The 17,696-nt window shown below is 37.8% G+C and overlaps 1 protein-coding gene across 6 annotated transcripts in view; it reads right to left on the bottom strand.

The window, feature by feature from the left end:
• Positions 1-351: 351 nt before the first annotated feature.
• The window catches only part of LOC131072109 (uncharacterized), a 202,344-nt gene continuing 184,999 nt past the window's right edge, over positions 352-17,696 (bottom strand). For 3 of the 6 annotated variants that reach the window (XM_058008170.2, XM_058008168.2, XM_058008171.2), the window contains 11 exons: positions 16,233-16,328; positions 16,001-16,095; positions 15,814-15,877; positions 15,595-15,676; positions 15,383-15,456; positions 8,949-9,170; positions 8,765-8,838; positions 8,496-8,602; positions 1,660-1,778; positions 1,456-1,533; positions 352-1,344 (listed from right to left, as the gene is read on the bottom strand). In XM_058008170.2, coding sequence (XP_057864153.2) covers positions 997-1,344; positions 1,456-1,533; positions 1,660-1,778; positions 8,496-8,602; positions 8,765-8,838; positions 8,949-9,170; positions 15,383-15,456; positions 15,595-15,676; positions 15,814-15,877; positions 16,001-16,095; positions 16,233-16,328 — 1,359 coding nt within the window. In that variant the 3' untranslated portion in view covers positions 352-996. Of the gene's footprint in view, positions 1,345-1,455; positions 1,534-1,659; positions 1,779-8,495; positions 8,603-8,752; positions 8,839-8,948; positions 9,171-15,382; positions 15,457-15,594; positions 15,677-15,813; positions 15,878-16,000; positions 16,096-16,232; positions 16,329-17,696 lie in introns of those variants that run through there. The other 3 variants (XR_009112658.2, XM_058008169.2, XM_058008172.2) reach the window with 3 other exon arrangements.

Raw genomic sequence — 17,696 nt, 5'->3', positions numbered from 1 at the left:
TATAAGATTAAGACACGTCATAATCTTGTCTAATCCTATATATCAACCTTGTCTATATAAGCAAAGCATCATATGTACATTGTTTGATGTAAATCCGATGCAATCAAATCCATTGTGTCCATAATCAAGCATCATTTTTCTCTTGCTGCTCTCTTGTGGAAGGTATCTTTTTGGCTTTGCAAGTGATCCTGAAGGATTGAGTCCATTCATGACTCAACATAATCATATTTTTGTTCTAAGATTGTATAGGGTGAAATTAAGTGAGATTATCTAGACCCAAATGCGATAGTGTTTGAGTACTTACCTTCATTAGATTATACAAACAAATTTCATGTAAAAACTTTCTAATCATTCAAAAACATCTATTGTATTTTTTGTCAAAATTGAATTTAAATGCATATATGTGTTAACAGAGTAAAACTAAAATAACATAAAATGGTCTGACCCCTTAGACACCAACTCATAACTAGCCAGCTAGCTGCTCATCAAAAAAATAATAGAAACGTTAGTTACAGACAAAACTGAAATTACAGAAGAAGTCTGCAATAATTTAAACCAAGGGCACAATGCATGTTCATACATGTTTAAGAACGCCCACTAGTTAACTCCTCATAGGTAAGACAGGATAATAATTTCCTGACTTGTCATTAACACAGCTCAGAGAATGTGCTTCTCTCCTCCTTTCTTCAGCAACAGAAAAGATATCAATAGCAGAATATCCTGGATTGTTGCTGAAGAAGCATTGTCAGCTCACCCAATATTATGGCTTCCATTATCTGCATTTTCATTTCAAAATTTTCTGTGGGATATAGACTGCCTTGACATGCTCTTAAACCAAGGATGCAACATGTGCTTCTCAACTCCAACAGCTCCACCATGCCCCTGACAAAGGGCTTTCAAAAATTTAAATCTAGAGAAATTGTGGCTCTCTTTACCTTCTATTATCCACAAGTAAACTGTCCATAGCAGGAGCACAAAGATTGACTTTGAGATACCTCAACGAATTTGAGAAGCCAAATTCTCTAGTTTTGAAACAACATGTGGATGATTACCACATTGATACATTCCTATTAATGCTCGTATTGCCCTTGAAAAGCTTGCTTTCTTTTGCATCAATTCTTCTTTGATAGAAGCAGTGGATTCGGCATCAGTACAAATGTCAGCAGGCTTGTACTTCAATGATATTTCTTCATCACTAACAGTATAATTCATGGCATCATATTCTCTGCCCTTCTGTCTATGTAAATCTTTTGATGTTCCACTTGACTGAAAATCAGCATGAGCTTCAAACTTCAGGATTGCAGTGCAGATTGACTTTAACCACTCTTCTAGAAAAGATGTCCTCTAAATGCAGCCAACAAGATTAAAGAAAAAGTAAAATTACTGGATAAATGGCTTTGCCAAATAATTAAATTATCCATATTATTTGGAAGTTACAAATAAAAAACTGCTCACCTTGGCAAGAAAATCATGTAGACTTTTATAATCTTCTGGCAAAGCAAGACTAAAAATACGAAGGATGGTTGATGTTAACTGCAAAACTTGCCATAAAGATCTTCAGATTAATATGCTTGGCAAAATAAGAAAAAATGAAGCAAGACAACTTGTCACCAATACTGTAACATATATATCGACATAATGAGAACACAAACCACATACCTGCTCTTCAAGTGTTCTCCTATACTTATAGCTTGAAGGTACCATGTCACAATTGCTATTTAGAGCTTCAAGTGTGTGCCCCAAGGTCTGTGCAATATCAGCAAAAGAATCCCCATATTCTGCAGCCATAAAGAGAAAAACTGGATCATGAGAAGATTGCAGACAAAAAAAAAATGAAATCTTATTGCTTAGTTCCAGTGTGTACCACAATATAACTGTAACCAACCCTAAAAAAACACAATTTTCATCATTACTCTACCCAGTATATTTGAAATTTTTAATTTACTGTCAACTAGGAATAGCAAAAATTTGTTGTATCTGATAATGAGAAACACACACTCATTATGGAAGTTGAGCGAAAAGTCAACTCAGAATAACCTGCGTTCCACCAAGTTTTGGGGATGGGGACGGCTGTTAAAAAATAGGAGAATTTTTAAAAATATGGAGAAATTTTAAATATGCATATCATAACATTGATAAAGCATTCATCATAGACATTGTAGAAGATTAATACATAGCAATAGATTTGAATTGAGATTTCACATGAGAATCGACAAACAAATTAACAAAATTCAAATGCCTTCATTGTCAATGTGCACACATATTATATTAAATTATAACAAAATTTCCCAAAGGCTCCAAGTATCAACTATGAAATGACATAAACTATAAACAATAAACATATAAGTCCATAACCAGCTGCCCAAAATAATGAAATGATAGAACTAAGAATATTAATGGCTGTCCATAATCAGCACATGGTAGGTTTAAGAGTCTAAATCAAAATCTGAACTTGAGTCCGAGTCACTGCTCCTTCTCTTGCTGCTCTTCTCCTTCTTTGCAAAACTGAAACAGGCAGCGGCCAACCTGCCAAGTAGAGGGGGTTGCCCGCATTCTTGGATCCAATTTTGCCGGGCTGTTGAGCTCTACTCATTCTTGAGGGGGTGCATTCAACCTTACCCTCATCCCTTGGCTTCGGGGAACCATCATTCGCCATTCTACCCGACGGATAAGATTGAAATGGGGGGAGGGGAAAGATTGACTCAACCATATCTTTTTATTCTTTTTGGTTATTTAATGCTTAGATTAGGATTTGGTCTTGTTTAATGTGGTTTGGAGGTTCTTGTGGGCCAAGCCGGCCCTTTTTCAAATTTAAAAATGTTTGTTTTAAATCTGGCTGTCCAAAGTGGCCTGGGATGTAGGGGACAGCTAGAAGTCAATCACTCCTAGAGATATCCCAAAAACATTTCCGAAACTCTTCTCGGTTTGAGGACGGATAGGGTAATTCTAAAAGTGGTCCCTGTACCATCCCCTATATGAGAATGTGTAATGTTCCCTGACCGTACCGTGTAACTGGCAAGGGCGTATGAACTGGCAAGGGAAAGGTCGTACGGTGAAGAGGCCATACGGCAGTGAGAGGAGTGGCCGTACGGTGGTATGAGGAGGGGGTCGTACTATGCAAATGTCGTACGGTGGTGTGAGAAGGGGTGGCAGTACAGTGTGAATGTCGTAAAGTGGAGTGAGGGAGGTCGTATGGTGCAAAGGATGTACGGTGGTGTGAGGAGGGGTGGCAGTACGGTGTGAGACTGTACGGTGAGGATGCAGTCCGTACAATGTGAAAACCATACAGTAGTGAAGACTGGTCGCCGAACCAATTGATGAAGCTTGCAATAAGGTATGATGCCAGATAAACGATGAACAAGAAGATTTATATGTTATTGCACGAGCCAGAGAATAGTCAAATTAATGCACTTCAAATTACAACAATCCGGGACTGAGAGCAAGGCAGAGTAGGGTCTTTCACCTCCAAAATGGCAGATAACAGAACTCCAACTGGAATTCGCACAGACAAGAGAAAATACCAAAATCGCATGCCAACACAAATGACAGACTTGGCCATAAATATGGGCTCCGGGAACTTTCCCGAAGGGTTACAAATGGGCCGACACGACCAAACTAAGACTTGACTAATCTAATTAAACTAAGTTGCAGGGTTCGCCCCTGGGAAGCCCTGGTACGGGTCCGGGTTCGACCGGGTCCGTGGTACGAGTCCGGTTCGACCTGGGTTCGACCAGGGTTCGTAAAACCCAGGGTGGGTTCGACCCGGGTCGAACCCAGTTGAACCCGGGGTCGAACCCAGTCGAACCCGGGCGGACCCAGTCGAACCCGCGTGCCTGGGCGGCCCAATAAGTTAAAAAACAAACCAAATTTTTTTTTTTTTTCAATTCCGCCTTTAAAAAAGCGAAAATTATAACCTAAAAAACACTTCTAAAACATCTTATTGACACATTTCACCTCATTTGTGTTGCAAACAAATTTTTTATGAGAGCAGGTTGAAGAGAGGTTGAACAAAATTTGGCTTCCAAGATCAAAGAGGAGGAGTTGAAGACTGATTTTAGAAGCTTCAACAAGTGTTGCAGCATCATTTCCATACATTTTCAAGCTTCCATTGGCAGCAAGAGGTAGGTTTTTAAACATTTTTTTCCAACTATTTTTGTTTCATAAATTGTCAAACATGAAACTTGAATTTTTTTTCATTATTTAGTTTTTGTTTTTGAATATGTTTATTTTATTTCTTGCCATAGGAACTAGAATGGCATCTACATCTTCCTCCATTGGCAATGAACAAGTAATTGCAAAACAAAGAAATGATCCAAATTCTCCCTTATGGAAATATGTGGACATTATAAAACAACTTCCGGGAGGTGGGGGATTCCGTTGGAAATGCCATGGATGTGATATTGAACGTAATAGTTCATATTATCGAGTGGTAGGCCATTTGTGTGGAATAAAAGGAAGAGGCATCAAAAAATGCCCTGGCAAAAATGGTAAACCTATACCAGATGAGATAGTGATGAAATATATTAGGGAGCATGAGGCGGCAGAAGAGAGGGAAGCCCGTAGATTGAACCAAACCGCATCAAAGAAAACAAGGGGAATGCAAGGCCCTTCTAATCCCAATATTGTAGTAGAAGACCACCCCTTCTTTGCCACAAATGAACCTCAAAGTGAACCACCCTTGACACGTAAAAGAACAAAAGGGCCTTTAGAAACCGCATTCCAAAATGAGAGTAGAGACAATGCTGATCAAGATATAGTAAGGTGCATTTATGCAAATGGTTTGTCATTCAATGTTGTTCGCTCCCCATATTGGAAGCAAATGATAAAAAGTGTTAATGAGGCACCAAGAGGGTATAAGGGCCCCGGTTATGAGAAGGTACGTGGAACATTATTGGAGAAAGAGGTGAAGAGGGTTGAAGATGCATTGAAACCCATAAGGGATTCGTGGGTTGAGACAGGTGTAACAATTGTTTCAGATGGGTGGAAAGATGCTAAAAACCGTCCCTTGATCAATGTCATAGCGGTGTCCCCTAAAGGGGCAATGTTTTTGAGAGCTGTGGATTGTGAGAGCCAAATAAAAGATGGCGAATTTATTGCAGAAATTCTCATCTCTGCCATTGAGTCTGTGGGACCCCCCAATGTTGTCCAAGTCATAACGGACAATGCAAAAAATTGTAGAGCTGCTGGTTTGTTGGTTGAGCAACGCTATGATCACATCTTTTGGACACCTTGTGCGGTACATTCACTCAATCTTATGCTACAAAGGATTGGGCAAAAAATAAAATGGATCAGAGATGTGTATGCAGAGGCTGAGGACATCCAGATGTTCATCACAAACCACCACATGTCTCAAGGGATTTTTGGAACCTATTCGAATTTGGAGCTATTGAAGGTAAGTGAAATAGTAATTTAATTTTACATTTTCTGATTTTTTTGAATTTTCAATGTTAATAATATCATTGTGTAAGCTATATTGTGTATTCTTCTTTAAAGTTTGGCTTTATTTTTTAATAATTTGGCATTAATTTGTGTTATAGGTTGTTGAGACCCGTTTTGCATCAAACACAATCGTCTTAAGACGACTTGTGAAAGTTAGAGTGGCACTATGCAATATGGTGATCAGCACCAATTGGACTGTATGGAAGCAAAGTAGCACTAAGAGGGCAGGAAAAATTAGGGATAGAATATTGGATGAGAAATGGTGGGATCTTGTTACATATCTCCTAAGTATCACTGAGCCCATCATGAGCATGATTCGCTATACAGACATGGATAGGCCTTGCATAGGTGAGATTTATGATGGCATTGATTCAATGCTTGAAAAAATAAAGTTCACTATAAATGAAAAAGAGAATGATCCTGAGGAGAAATTCTTCAAAGAACTGGAATTAATTATTGTAGAGAGGTGGAATAAGATGACCACTCCTTTGCACCTTCTTGCCTATGCCTTGACACCTAAGTACTATAGCAATCAGTTTCTTGATAAACCAGGAAGGATTCCACCATGGAGAGATCTAGAAGTATCTGATGGGTATAAGGCAGCATTTCTTAGACTATATCCCGATGATGATTTGCGAGATGTTGTTACAAATGAGTTCATAGAATTCGCAAATGGGAATGGTCTAAGTGTTGATGCACTTCGTCATAGATCCAAGAAAGATGCTCATAGCTGGTGGTACTTCCATGGCACATGCTTCCAACACCTACAACCCCTCGCTATAAAAGTTTTATCACAAGTAAGTTTAATTAATTAAAATTTTTAATTTACAAGTTTTAGTTTATTTATAGTTTACTTTGTCTTCATAGGTTGCTAGTAATTTTATTTTTATTAATGTATAACTTTAATTGTTTACTTTGTCTTCATAGGTTGCTAGTTCATCTGCTTCAGAAAGAAATTGGAGCACATACTCTTTCATCCACTCAGTAAAGCGCAATAGGCTGCTATCAAAAAGAGTGGAGAATTTAGTATATGTGCATTCCAACCTACGTCTTCTTTCACACAAACAACATGACTACACACAAGGGGAAACAAAGATGTGGGATATAGAGCCAGAGCATACTGATTTGGATGCTCCTGCTTCTCAGCTTCTTGCATTGACACTTGATGACTCGGAAATTGAGCCAACTTATAGTGCAAGTGCAAGTGGCATTGGCTCATGTAATGTCAATGTCAATGAGGATGAGGAGGAGGAGGAGGAGGATGAAGAATTAGATGATCCATTTGATGATTAAACTTTAAGTTTATATTGTTGAAAGTTGAAACAATGATACTTGAATATTTTGTCATTTTGATATTAAACTTGATGTATATGATGCTATTATCAATTATGGTATGATCATGATGCTATGTGACATGCATATTTTAATTCATGCTTATAGGCTTTGATATATATATATATATATATATATATATAAAATTTACATGTTTTTGTACTAACGAACCCAAACGAACCCAAACCCCTTTTCAAAATTTTGCCGTACCGGCGTACCGGGTTCTTCGAACCTGAACCGGAACCGGAACCCGAACCGGCAACTTAGTAATTAAATAAAGGGCCCGAAAGATTTGTTATTACATTTGGGGCCTTACAATAAAGTATTTATTATTTAATTATATCGGGGACATCATAGAAAGGGAGCACTAGCATAGGGATCATGTCCCCGTGGAACATAGAAAATAACATAATAAGCACTCTTCTGCATACAAACGAAAAATATAATATAAGGTGTAACAATATTCTAAAACCAAATAACAAGCCAATCAAATCTGCTTATGTAAATCTCAATGACAATTACAAGAAATATCGCAACAAAAAGATAACCCTGTAAATAAGGGCGTTGGAAAATCCCAAAATTCTAAATAGTAAAAGAGTGAACAAAAATAGCCTGACATCTGGAAAACTACTGATCATAATATATGAAATGGCTATTTAATGAAATTGAAGAAACTGCAGCGATCACCACAAAATTTGAACATATTTCCTTAAGACATTGAAATAGGGCCAAAAGTAGGTCAAAGAGGAACCTCAATGTGCCGATGGAGTAAGGCAAAGGTACACCCTTGACAGACTGTTGGAGAGGCAGAGTTTGTTTGCCTTGTTTACAATCTTGAATCATCATGACTCTTTTTTCTCTGGTAGCAGATTGGCAATTTTGAAGTATTTTCAGAGGTTCATCATCTTTTTTTCATTATCCACAAAAAGGAGGTAGCAAAATATTCTACAGCACAGTAATAAGTATGTTGAAATTTTCTACACGAATTCTGGTTCACCTTAATATATAAGTCAGCTTCTGTCACATCCCCACCAGTTGCACGAAATCAAAAGCTAAACACATCAATACAACTCTAGTTCACAAACGCATCAATACAACTCTTGTGCCAAACACATGTCCCAAAGCTGATCCTATATTCCCACAAAGTCTACACACAGTGGGTGATAAAGATGAATATCTCATATTGGCATGAGTGATGTCTAATCATCATTGTCAATTGGACATGGAAGATGGTTAGGAAGTTAATTTCACACTACCACAGCCGCAGTAATGATCATGTGATGCAAAGAGGAATGGGAACTCCATTTCTTTGAATATCTTGATCTACCACTTTAATCTGAATTTTATGCTTGCTATAAGAAATGGATACCATTTATGATTAAATTTTATGTTGTACCTGAGTTCATTGGAAACAGTATAAGTTTTTATCAATAATTATTTAGTGACTATGTTTTGTAGGCCATGGTCCCACATCACTTTCTTGTGGGTCATGCTGTCATACTAACCATTTTTTTGCATTCAAAACTTTGTGCCAATTATCATACACATGAATGAGAGATTTTTAACCACAGAAAATCTTAAGTGCTAGGGAATTTGTGAAACTGACTACAACTTCCTTAACAAGATGAAGTGCAGAACAAGAGACAAGGATAAAACATTTGATATATCACAAATTAAAAACTTAAAAAAGAAATAGCATGTCCTTGCAACAATATGCCACTAACCTTTGCGTGTTGATGGTACAGATAATGCTGATGTTGCATGTATGCGTATTTTAAAATTAGATGAATCCCGAAGCAGAAGAAGAAGAATGCTATAAACTGACGGTGCCCTGAAAAGCCAACATAAGAGATCTTTTGAACATGATGCAAACAGTTAGAATAAAAGTCATATTAAAGCTTAACAGATTATGAAAATAGCACAAAAAAAAAGCACAATACAAATGATTTGAAAGAAATTGAAGTCCTCTTAATGGGGTTACTCAATGCTTCACCATGCCATGTCTTGCAAGCTAATAGACTCATTTAAAAAGAGATTCCTCAAAGCATGGCACACATTCCACTGAACCTGTCACAAGAGAAAAATATCAAGTTGAAATAAATAAAGATATGTTGACATGAGTAACAGTTCCATTGTAACTCCCACCATGTGTAGAGGAGAACAATTTGAAAGATTACCTTGACATTTCCAGTGGTCACACAAGAAATAAATGCTTGCACCACTCTTTCTGACGATGGTAAAATTATAGACGGTTTAATTTCTTTCTTTGTCTCCAACCTGAACTCAGATGGTTGTGACCACAGGCTGTATGAACTGCCAAGAGAATCAACAGGACTCCCATCAACAAATTTAACAAATCTTGCAAGGTTACCCAATGCTCTCACAGCATTCGCCTTGACCTACAATAGAAATAGCATAAATCTTAAGTGTTCTACTTAATAAAGACAAAAACATGAAGATTGTGTTTTGGTGTTCCATGTAGCATTCACAAAATATAAGTACAAACTCACACAATATTTTCAATACCAAGAAAACTGCAACATCTATTGAGAGTGAGACTATTAATCTAGCACCTAAAATGATTCATATAAAGGATTCATACGAAACCCTCTTTGAGAAACTACAACACAAATGTAAGGCCAGGTTTGAACAGCAGGAAAATCTTGCCCTATTTTAGCATTTTAATTTGTCTCTTTTGAGGCAACTCAAACCAAAACCATATGTGAGATAAAATCTCTTTTGAAATTAGACTGGGAAGCTCCCTTAGATATAAACTACCATAGATATTAATCTATAGAAATATATACAGATTTAAACTTTATACAATATCCTCTAATGGGTGCAGGGAGAGATAACACAGAACAATATTTTGGCAGCATAAGCATAGCATCAAAACCACCATCAAGTGTATCTATGGTCAAAACAGAAGATGAAAATCCTTACAAAAACTTTAGAGAAACCAACGAAAGACATACAAAAAGACCACCAATAAAATCTGCCACAGATGATGCTTAAAGAGCCATTTTTCAATCCTTCTCTAAAATGAAGAAAACTTCACTTACCAAATTTAGGGTTTCATTCCCAAAGCTGATGGTTATAGCCATGACAAATCAGCAAAAACTAACCCTGCAAAATTGTCATAATATTATTTTTTAACCTATGCTCCAAGGCGTTTCGGGGACAGGGATGGCAGGAAACGGTCAGATGTGTTTCTGGTATGGGGGTACTTTTGGGCCAATTTTTAGGGGATGGTAGGGGACGGCTGTTAAAAAATAGGGAAATTTTTAAAATTATAGAGAAATTTCATATATTCATATCATAACATTGATAAAGTATTCATTATAGACATTATAGAACCTTTGTGAGCATGGGCAATTGAATAGGAATCATGGGTATTTAACTATTTTTGCATTATAAAAATGGCATTTCTTGCCAACAATGACTTACATGCATTCAATAGTATAATGAACATTGCATATAGCATGCTAGCATTGTTTATGGCAATCCTTGTATACTAAACAAGTTGTCCACTATATGAAACAAGATAATCCTTAATTGTGGCTTTGACTATGAAGATGTAGAAATTTGAAATAGGTGTTATGTATTTTGCAGATTTTGTGATCATGATTCATCATTGGTCTAATACTTGTTTAGACTTACAGTTTGATGAGGGTTTGGGGACAACGCCCCTTGCAAGGGTCGAGGGGCAGCGCCCCTCGTGGGGTCCGAGGATAGCACGCTCGGCACACTCCCTGTCACAATATAGGATGCGGTCGAGGTGTAGAGACCCCACCACCAAGCCCAAATTAACACCTTCAAAACCACACAAACCTTCATGGAGAACACCATTTTCATATTATTTTGTAAATTCTAGTGGGCATGTCATAAAGAAAACAAGCATTGAAAGATTGTATTTTTTTTGTTTTGAATTAAATAAATTTGTGACCGGGTATGTTAGGGGATGGCTAGTCTTCCCCGAGATAGATGGGAGAAGTTTGAACGTCCCTTGGTCGTCTTGGGGATGGCTAGTCATCCCGAACATCCCCCATCCATTTCTTGGCTGTCTCCGAAACATTTTTTAATTTTTGGCTGAAAAGGGGGATAGGGAGGTACCAATTCCCCAAAACGTTTCTAGTACAAGAACAACGGTACCAAGCCAGGGAACACATCCCCGAGGAGCATATAACTTTTCTGATCTTACCTCTACCTTGCTTCATTGATCAAAGGACACAATGTTCTGAGGATGCAAACTCAATGTTTGGGTTGTCTTGCAGTTGAAACATATGTGAAATCAGAGATTTAAACTGCTACTGAAATTGTTCTCATGCGAAAATGCAAAACTACTGTCATGCATGATTGAAACTTGCCTTTGTTGATGTAGGGGGATGAAAACTATCATAGTGTCCTCCTCAACTGCCAGGCACATTTTTTGGTGCCTAATTCATGCACTTGAGCCACTTAACTGACCTTCTTAACAACCACACATGCTTCCCTACCTACTCTGCAACTAAAACATAAAGAGACAAACTAAGGCATGAGCTTTTCTTTTGTCGGAACATCGAAGCTCACCATATTCAGAACTTCCACCTTTAACAAACCATGTACCTCACCAAACACACATGAACCATCCAAATTTTCAAAATAATTCTTAAATTGTTGCACTTTTGTTGATTTCCATAGCTTCAATAAAATTGCAATTAGATGGAAATTTTCAAAATCATTCTTCAATTGTTGCTCTTTTGTTGATTTCTATTTTCTTTTCCAATATGCAAAATTATTCCCATCAAAAAAGGAATCAACAATCCAAAAGTACCAACTATATTTGGCATCTCAAAAAAATGCAACAAAATACTTTGGAAATTAAAAAATCTACTCCCTATACCAATCAGAAATTCTAACAATCTTCTTGCAAAATATCCTGTAACACGCTTCCCTTATCAAATTCAATTTCTAAATATCAAGTATCATCAACCAAATTTGCTATGCACTATTTGTCTTTACATATATGTTGCTACTATGTTGAATAAGATCTTTACTCAACAATATAATATTAAAATCTTGTATAGAACCTAATTTCCTACATCCTTACTGGTCTAATTCCCCCTTACAACCAACAAATTTTCCCTTTCGTTGCACAGATTCTTATTCCTCCTGTGGCAATATAAGTTTGACTCAAATTGCCTTTTACAAAATGTGAGATATCCTTTGCCTATTACTTTCTTTTTATCGCTGCACTAAAGCATTTAACTCCCATCTAGAAAAACAAATCAAAGATTCCCTTGAAAATATCTCTTCTATCCTTTGTATTCTATACTAGCAATAAACAAAGGAAATTTTGGTACACCAATACTATTTCAATTGCTGCAAACTTTTGTGGGATTTGAAAATAGGGATTACCAAAATGGAAGGAGCCAATACCTTTCAACCTGTTGTGAGGTTTTCACACATAACCCCATTGCAAATGGGGACCCCCACTTTTTGCTTCCCATCTTAGGTGTTTTAGGTTTAGTTGTCCTAGCTTGGCAGTGATTGTGGTTTTAACCTTTGGGAGGGATGTGTCTTGTCATTGGGGTAAGTCATGATTTGAGTCCGGAATTCATGTACAGGCATCAAAACAGAGGGTTAATGGTGGAATTATGAGAAAGTGCAAAACTTGTCAAAAAATTTCAATGTTGCAGAAAAAATGTTGTCATAGTTGAAAATGTTGCCAAATTGTCAAATGGATCTGAGGTTGCTAGGTATTGAGAAATGATGAAATATTTGAGGATTCAACATCTTGACAAGAAAAATGGTCGGATTTTCTGACCTTGACAAGATAGGAAAGTAGAGACAACTTTGTAAAAATCCTTTTGCAAGAATCAAAATGAAACAAAAGTTGTCAAAGGTGCAATGTTGTCAAGCATGTGGTCAAGAGGGAGAATTTTGAAAATGTAAAATGTGGATTCCAGTCTCTAATGCTATACTCCAATAAATTTCCCCTCCATGCCTAATTTGCCCTCCATCAAGGTGGAAATTTGACTGAGTCTAGTGATGGGCGGGATTCCTCTATTGTCTTGCAATTGCGCCACATTCTAGGCACAATTCCCTCGTTGCCTTGAATATGGGCTCAAAATCCAAGCTGAATTCCATTACTACCATGCAAAGGCACTCAAGTCCAAACATGATTTCCTCTTCACTTGAGAGTGCACCCAATTCCTTCAGGAGTAGAAAGTTGCACTTAAAGAATTTCTTGCTTAGGTCTCAGTTGGGCCCTTCCTTCTTCATTGTCCTTGTGCACCTTGGATCAGCGCCCTTTCATTCGTCCTTCTCCAATGTGGATCAGCGCCCTTATTCACTTGTCCTTGTGTAAATTGAAATACCGCTTTATATTTGTCCTTGGACACAATGAAATCCTGCCTAGGGTTTAGTCCATGCTCACCAAGGAATACCACTCAGCACTTTGTCCTTGACAAGTGAAGAAATGCACTCGGTTTTCTAATCTTGTCCTTAGGGCTTCCACAATCCCACCCGTGGTGTAGTCCTTGGGGTCATCCTTAATGTGCCCAGTGCAAATCAGATTAAAAAACATGAGATCAGACCTGCAACATGCAAATCAGACCTAAATCCTTAAGGAGGACCTTATTCGCAGCCCAAGCACAAATCAGACCTAAATCCTTAAGGAGGACCTTATTCACAGTCCAAGCACAAAATCAGACTTAAAAAGGATGAAGATTAGACTTCCTCTGATCCTGTTGACACCAACCCAGAAAGCCAGCACCAATTGCATAACAAGGGAAACTGTTTACTACCTAAGTATCAGTTACAGTCCAAATGTAAACAAAAATATAAGTACAGAACGATTATGCATTTACACACTATATGAAAGATATGTCATTCTCGTTCATTATTTAATGAATGATATGCAATAATTACAATATTCATATGCCAGTCTCTAGTCAGTCGTGAGTCCCTAACTATGAACTAAAGATACAATATAAAGCAAGTTAACCGTCGGTAACTACCGGTCAGGAACTATCAACTACAATGCATAACAATGACATAACAAACATAAGGAAATAAACACCTGGTCGAGACAATTATTTTACTTTAATTACTTGGCCCACTACATCAGCCCCCCGAAAAAGAAAGTTGTCTTCTAGACAACTGAAGCGAAAATGGGGCAAACTACCAACAAAACTCTACTTAGGAGGTTCAGAGGAGGTCCGTGGATAGGTGGAGGACATTGGTATGGATGTGGTTGATGCAACAAAGAGAAGCTAGCAAAGGTGCTACACCTGCTTTGTACAAATCCTCAAGTCACGCTCAACCACTAGCTCTTGTTCCCTTGGGCCCTCGACCATGAGGACCGCCTCCATCAAGTGAGCCTTTGTTCGCTCCAACTCCTAGACCGTGGCATGATCCTACTGCTCCTCAGCCAATTGCATGCTTTGCTCTGCCAACTATTCATCTCTTTCTGCCAGCTTTGTTTTCCTCTCCAATCTACTCTCCTGCTCAACCAATTGAGTCTCTTGTTCATCCAAGGTGGCTTCCACAGCTGCTCTATGCTCACATTCTCTAGTGGTGAGCTGGGTTTGTGGGCAAGTTTTTCTTGGAATTTGTTGATGTGTGCCGACAACTCACCCCAAGCACTCTCTCCTTGCTGAAGTGCATTCTCCCTTGCCGCATCAACTTCTTCAAGAGAAGCTGTCACCCATCCAGACAGTAAAAGGCATCCCTAAAACATGCCTTGATGTGGTGAAGTGCGGTGAACACTCAGCCATGCCTTCCAACCATAGTAGGTCTCAATGGATGCCATGTTGCCAACATAGCTAGTGTCTCCACACTCAGCCACCCCTGGGATGTGAAATACCCAAAAAACACTCCTTCACACTCCAGCTGCATGAACGCAAGAATCTTCTCAGCCTCTATGACCACTAGGGGAGCGAGGCCAATGTCCGTTTGGTGAGACAACTCTGCGAGCTCATGCATGACCAAAGCCATGTCTCCCAACTCCACCAAGTATCGTTGTACAATGCCAATTATGTCATGTGGGTTGGGTCGAGTGATCTCAAATAATATCCCTTAAGTCTCATCCTCACTAGATAACCCATTTGAATCCTCCCCCTCTGGAATGTTAGCCTTTACAGCCTTTGAAGTAGTAGTATCTCTCTTGACCTCCTCTCAGGGCTCCTCTAGTTGGTTAACGATGATCTCACCAGTTGACTCCATTGTCGGGAGTGCCTCCTCTTCTGCACAATCGGCTCCGCTTCCTTGAAGGTTTGTTTGGAGTGGAGAATTGAGACAAATCCTCAAGGGGTTTGATTATCCTTCATAGTGCTTCGTTTTTCACACTCTACACTTTGTTTTATTTCATCTTATTCATTGATTTTTGTAATTTCAGCAGATTTATTTTACAAGTTAAAGTACTGAGAAGATGGCAACGTTAATTGACAATTCAGTTTGCTGATTAGGTTATTTTCGGAGTGCAAATTCTGCTTACCAGGGTATGAATTTTAACTGTAATATTATCTATAACTATTTCCTCTTTATCATAAACATCATTTCAGATTTTATTGTAAAAATATGTCTACAGTCAATTAGAAAAATGCTTCAAGTGATTTAGACTCCAAACCTTATCACCATCCTTTGAAAGTCGCAATGCACATTCTGTCAACAGGGATATAGGCAACGAATCGATGGTTAAACCTGAAAAAGGCATGTAACCGGAAAGGCATGTAACCGGACATCATCTCTACATTTAACTATTAAATATACAAGTTTGCTGCATGTAAATGAAATAATGTTGTAGATTCCAATCAACCTAGCATTTCCAAATTGACATACATGTATCTGAATCCACACTTTCTGAATGATGGCGTAATGAATCACAAATATTTGCCAATGCCCATGCTGCTGTGATTCTGACCTGTAACAAAAATCAATAATTCAGAGACCCAAGAAGAAAAAGTTAGTAATCTTTGGACTAAATTATTTTCAAATCTAATGCTACAAATCATGGAGAAGAAAATTTGAAAACTCTATAGCCTATACAACAAATCTTACTGATACTGAAACATCATGTGTATTAGATACAATGACATTCACAAGCTCTCCCAATCTTGTATGACTGCAAATCAGATGCAAAAAATGGGCATGGCGAGATAAGTTTATTTATATGATAAAAATTGTTTTATCTGAATGTAGAAAATAAAATGAATCCCATGTCATGCAATTTTGTCTTAAGAACAACCTTGTAGAAATCTGTGGAAAACTTGCTATCACGCCAATTGCCCGGCATGCAGCTGACCTGACAGAAGGTACCTCATCCTTTGCTGCTGCACTTACCTGAATACAGAAGTTATCCACCAGATGATAAAAGGGTGGCCTTGAAAAATGATCAAAAAATAATGAATTAAGAAAAAACAAAAGATAATTTAAAAATCCTCATCTTAATCTATTCCTTCTATGCGATATAAACTTACAATGGAAGAAATAATGAAAGTTTGTTTGCTATCAGGAAGAGCAAAGAAGACAGAAGATGTTAAACCAGCAAAACATGTAAGAGCAGCCGCTCGAACCTGCAGATCAAAATTCAGAAGATCATTACAATAATAAAAAAAGACTTCAAAAAAAAAATTTAGGTTAGTTGTGAGTCTCCTCTACAGTCCACAATAATTTAAAACGCTATCAACACCCAAAGTTTTAGTCCATGCTAACTTTGTAAACAACTTGTACTGCAGCCTCCCATAAATAGCAATCTTGCCCATTCTGTATGCCAATATCATAGTCAAATTATTTTCATAAGTTCATATTCTACTACAAATTTAGGATTTGCACATGGCATTATTATGATTTACTCTTTGGGTTCTATTTGCAATTTACAATCCAGAAGTAATGTTTGTAACCATACCATAGTAACTGTCGATTATGTAACCCGGGGACGCATCCCCAGCCAAATTGGGGCTGTCCCTACTGGAAACAACCCCAAAAAATCAGCAAAAATAGGAAACATCCCGAGGACATTTGAGGAAGCATAGGAAACCCACGGAATGCGTGAGCATCCCCTGACCATCCCAGGGACAGCTAGCCATCCCCTATGGCCCAGCAACAATATGTTTCATTTAAAAAAGAAAAACCACAAAAATAATGAAAAATATGTATCTAAGATTTATATGATGTTCACAAGCATCCAAATTTAAGGGTGTCAATATGTTTGTTCAACATGCTAACATTGGTAAATTAGGTATGTTCATAACTTCATATATTTTTTATTGGTGAAACAAAAGTTGTCAGCAGGACCTCCATCCCTGAATTGTAAACTATTTGGAATCAGTAAGGAAATCAGCCAGTTCACATTCAAAGAAAATGTTAAGAAACCATTACCATTTAATTGCTATCTCAATTCAAAAAGCTAGAAAATTGGAAAAAACTTCCTGATATTGAAGATCATAACAATCTTCCTGACCTTTGCATCAAACAGGAGGTAACAACCTGAAAGAGCTTCCTCACACATAAAAGGCTTTATATAAAATTTAGCGGGATCAAAATCAAGGTTAGTTGGTAGTAGCAGAAAATTGATTCTCAGAGGCCTCATCTGTCCTAGGAATATCCTTGTGGTCTTGTGCTTCTTCCTCCATGGTTGCCACCTACATCAACTGGCATTTTGTGCGGGATCTTAAGAATAGGGTGGGCATGAGGTCCCATAGAGTAAGGTTTCCCTCCTCCATAATCACTTTTCCCTCCTCCATAATCACTTTTCAATCTCATATAAAAAAAATTCCCTAATGATTTCAAGTTTATTGACTTAATTTCAAGCATGGCCATGGCTGGGTCAGCTGAAGGCAGCTGCATTGTCCATGGGCATTTATCTCTTAGATTCCATTACTCCATTGCCCAAATCCATCACAATAGTTTTGGCCTGCCAGTGAAGAAATGAAAATCTCGAT

This window comes from Cryptomeria japonica, chromosome 11 (assembly GCF_030272615.1).
Source record: "Cryptomeria japonica chromosome 11, Sugi_1.0, whole genome shotgun sequence".
Lineage (NCBI taxonomy): Eukaryota > Viridiplantae > Streptophyta > Pinopsida > Cupressales > Cupressaceae > Cryptomeria > Cryptomeria japonica.
Note: the sequence above shows the minus strand (reverse complement) of the source record. Positions and strands in the feature narration are given on the sequence as shown.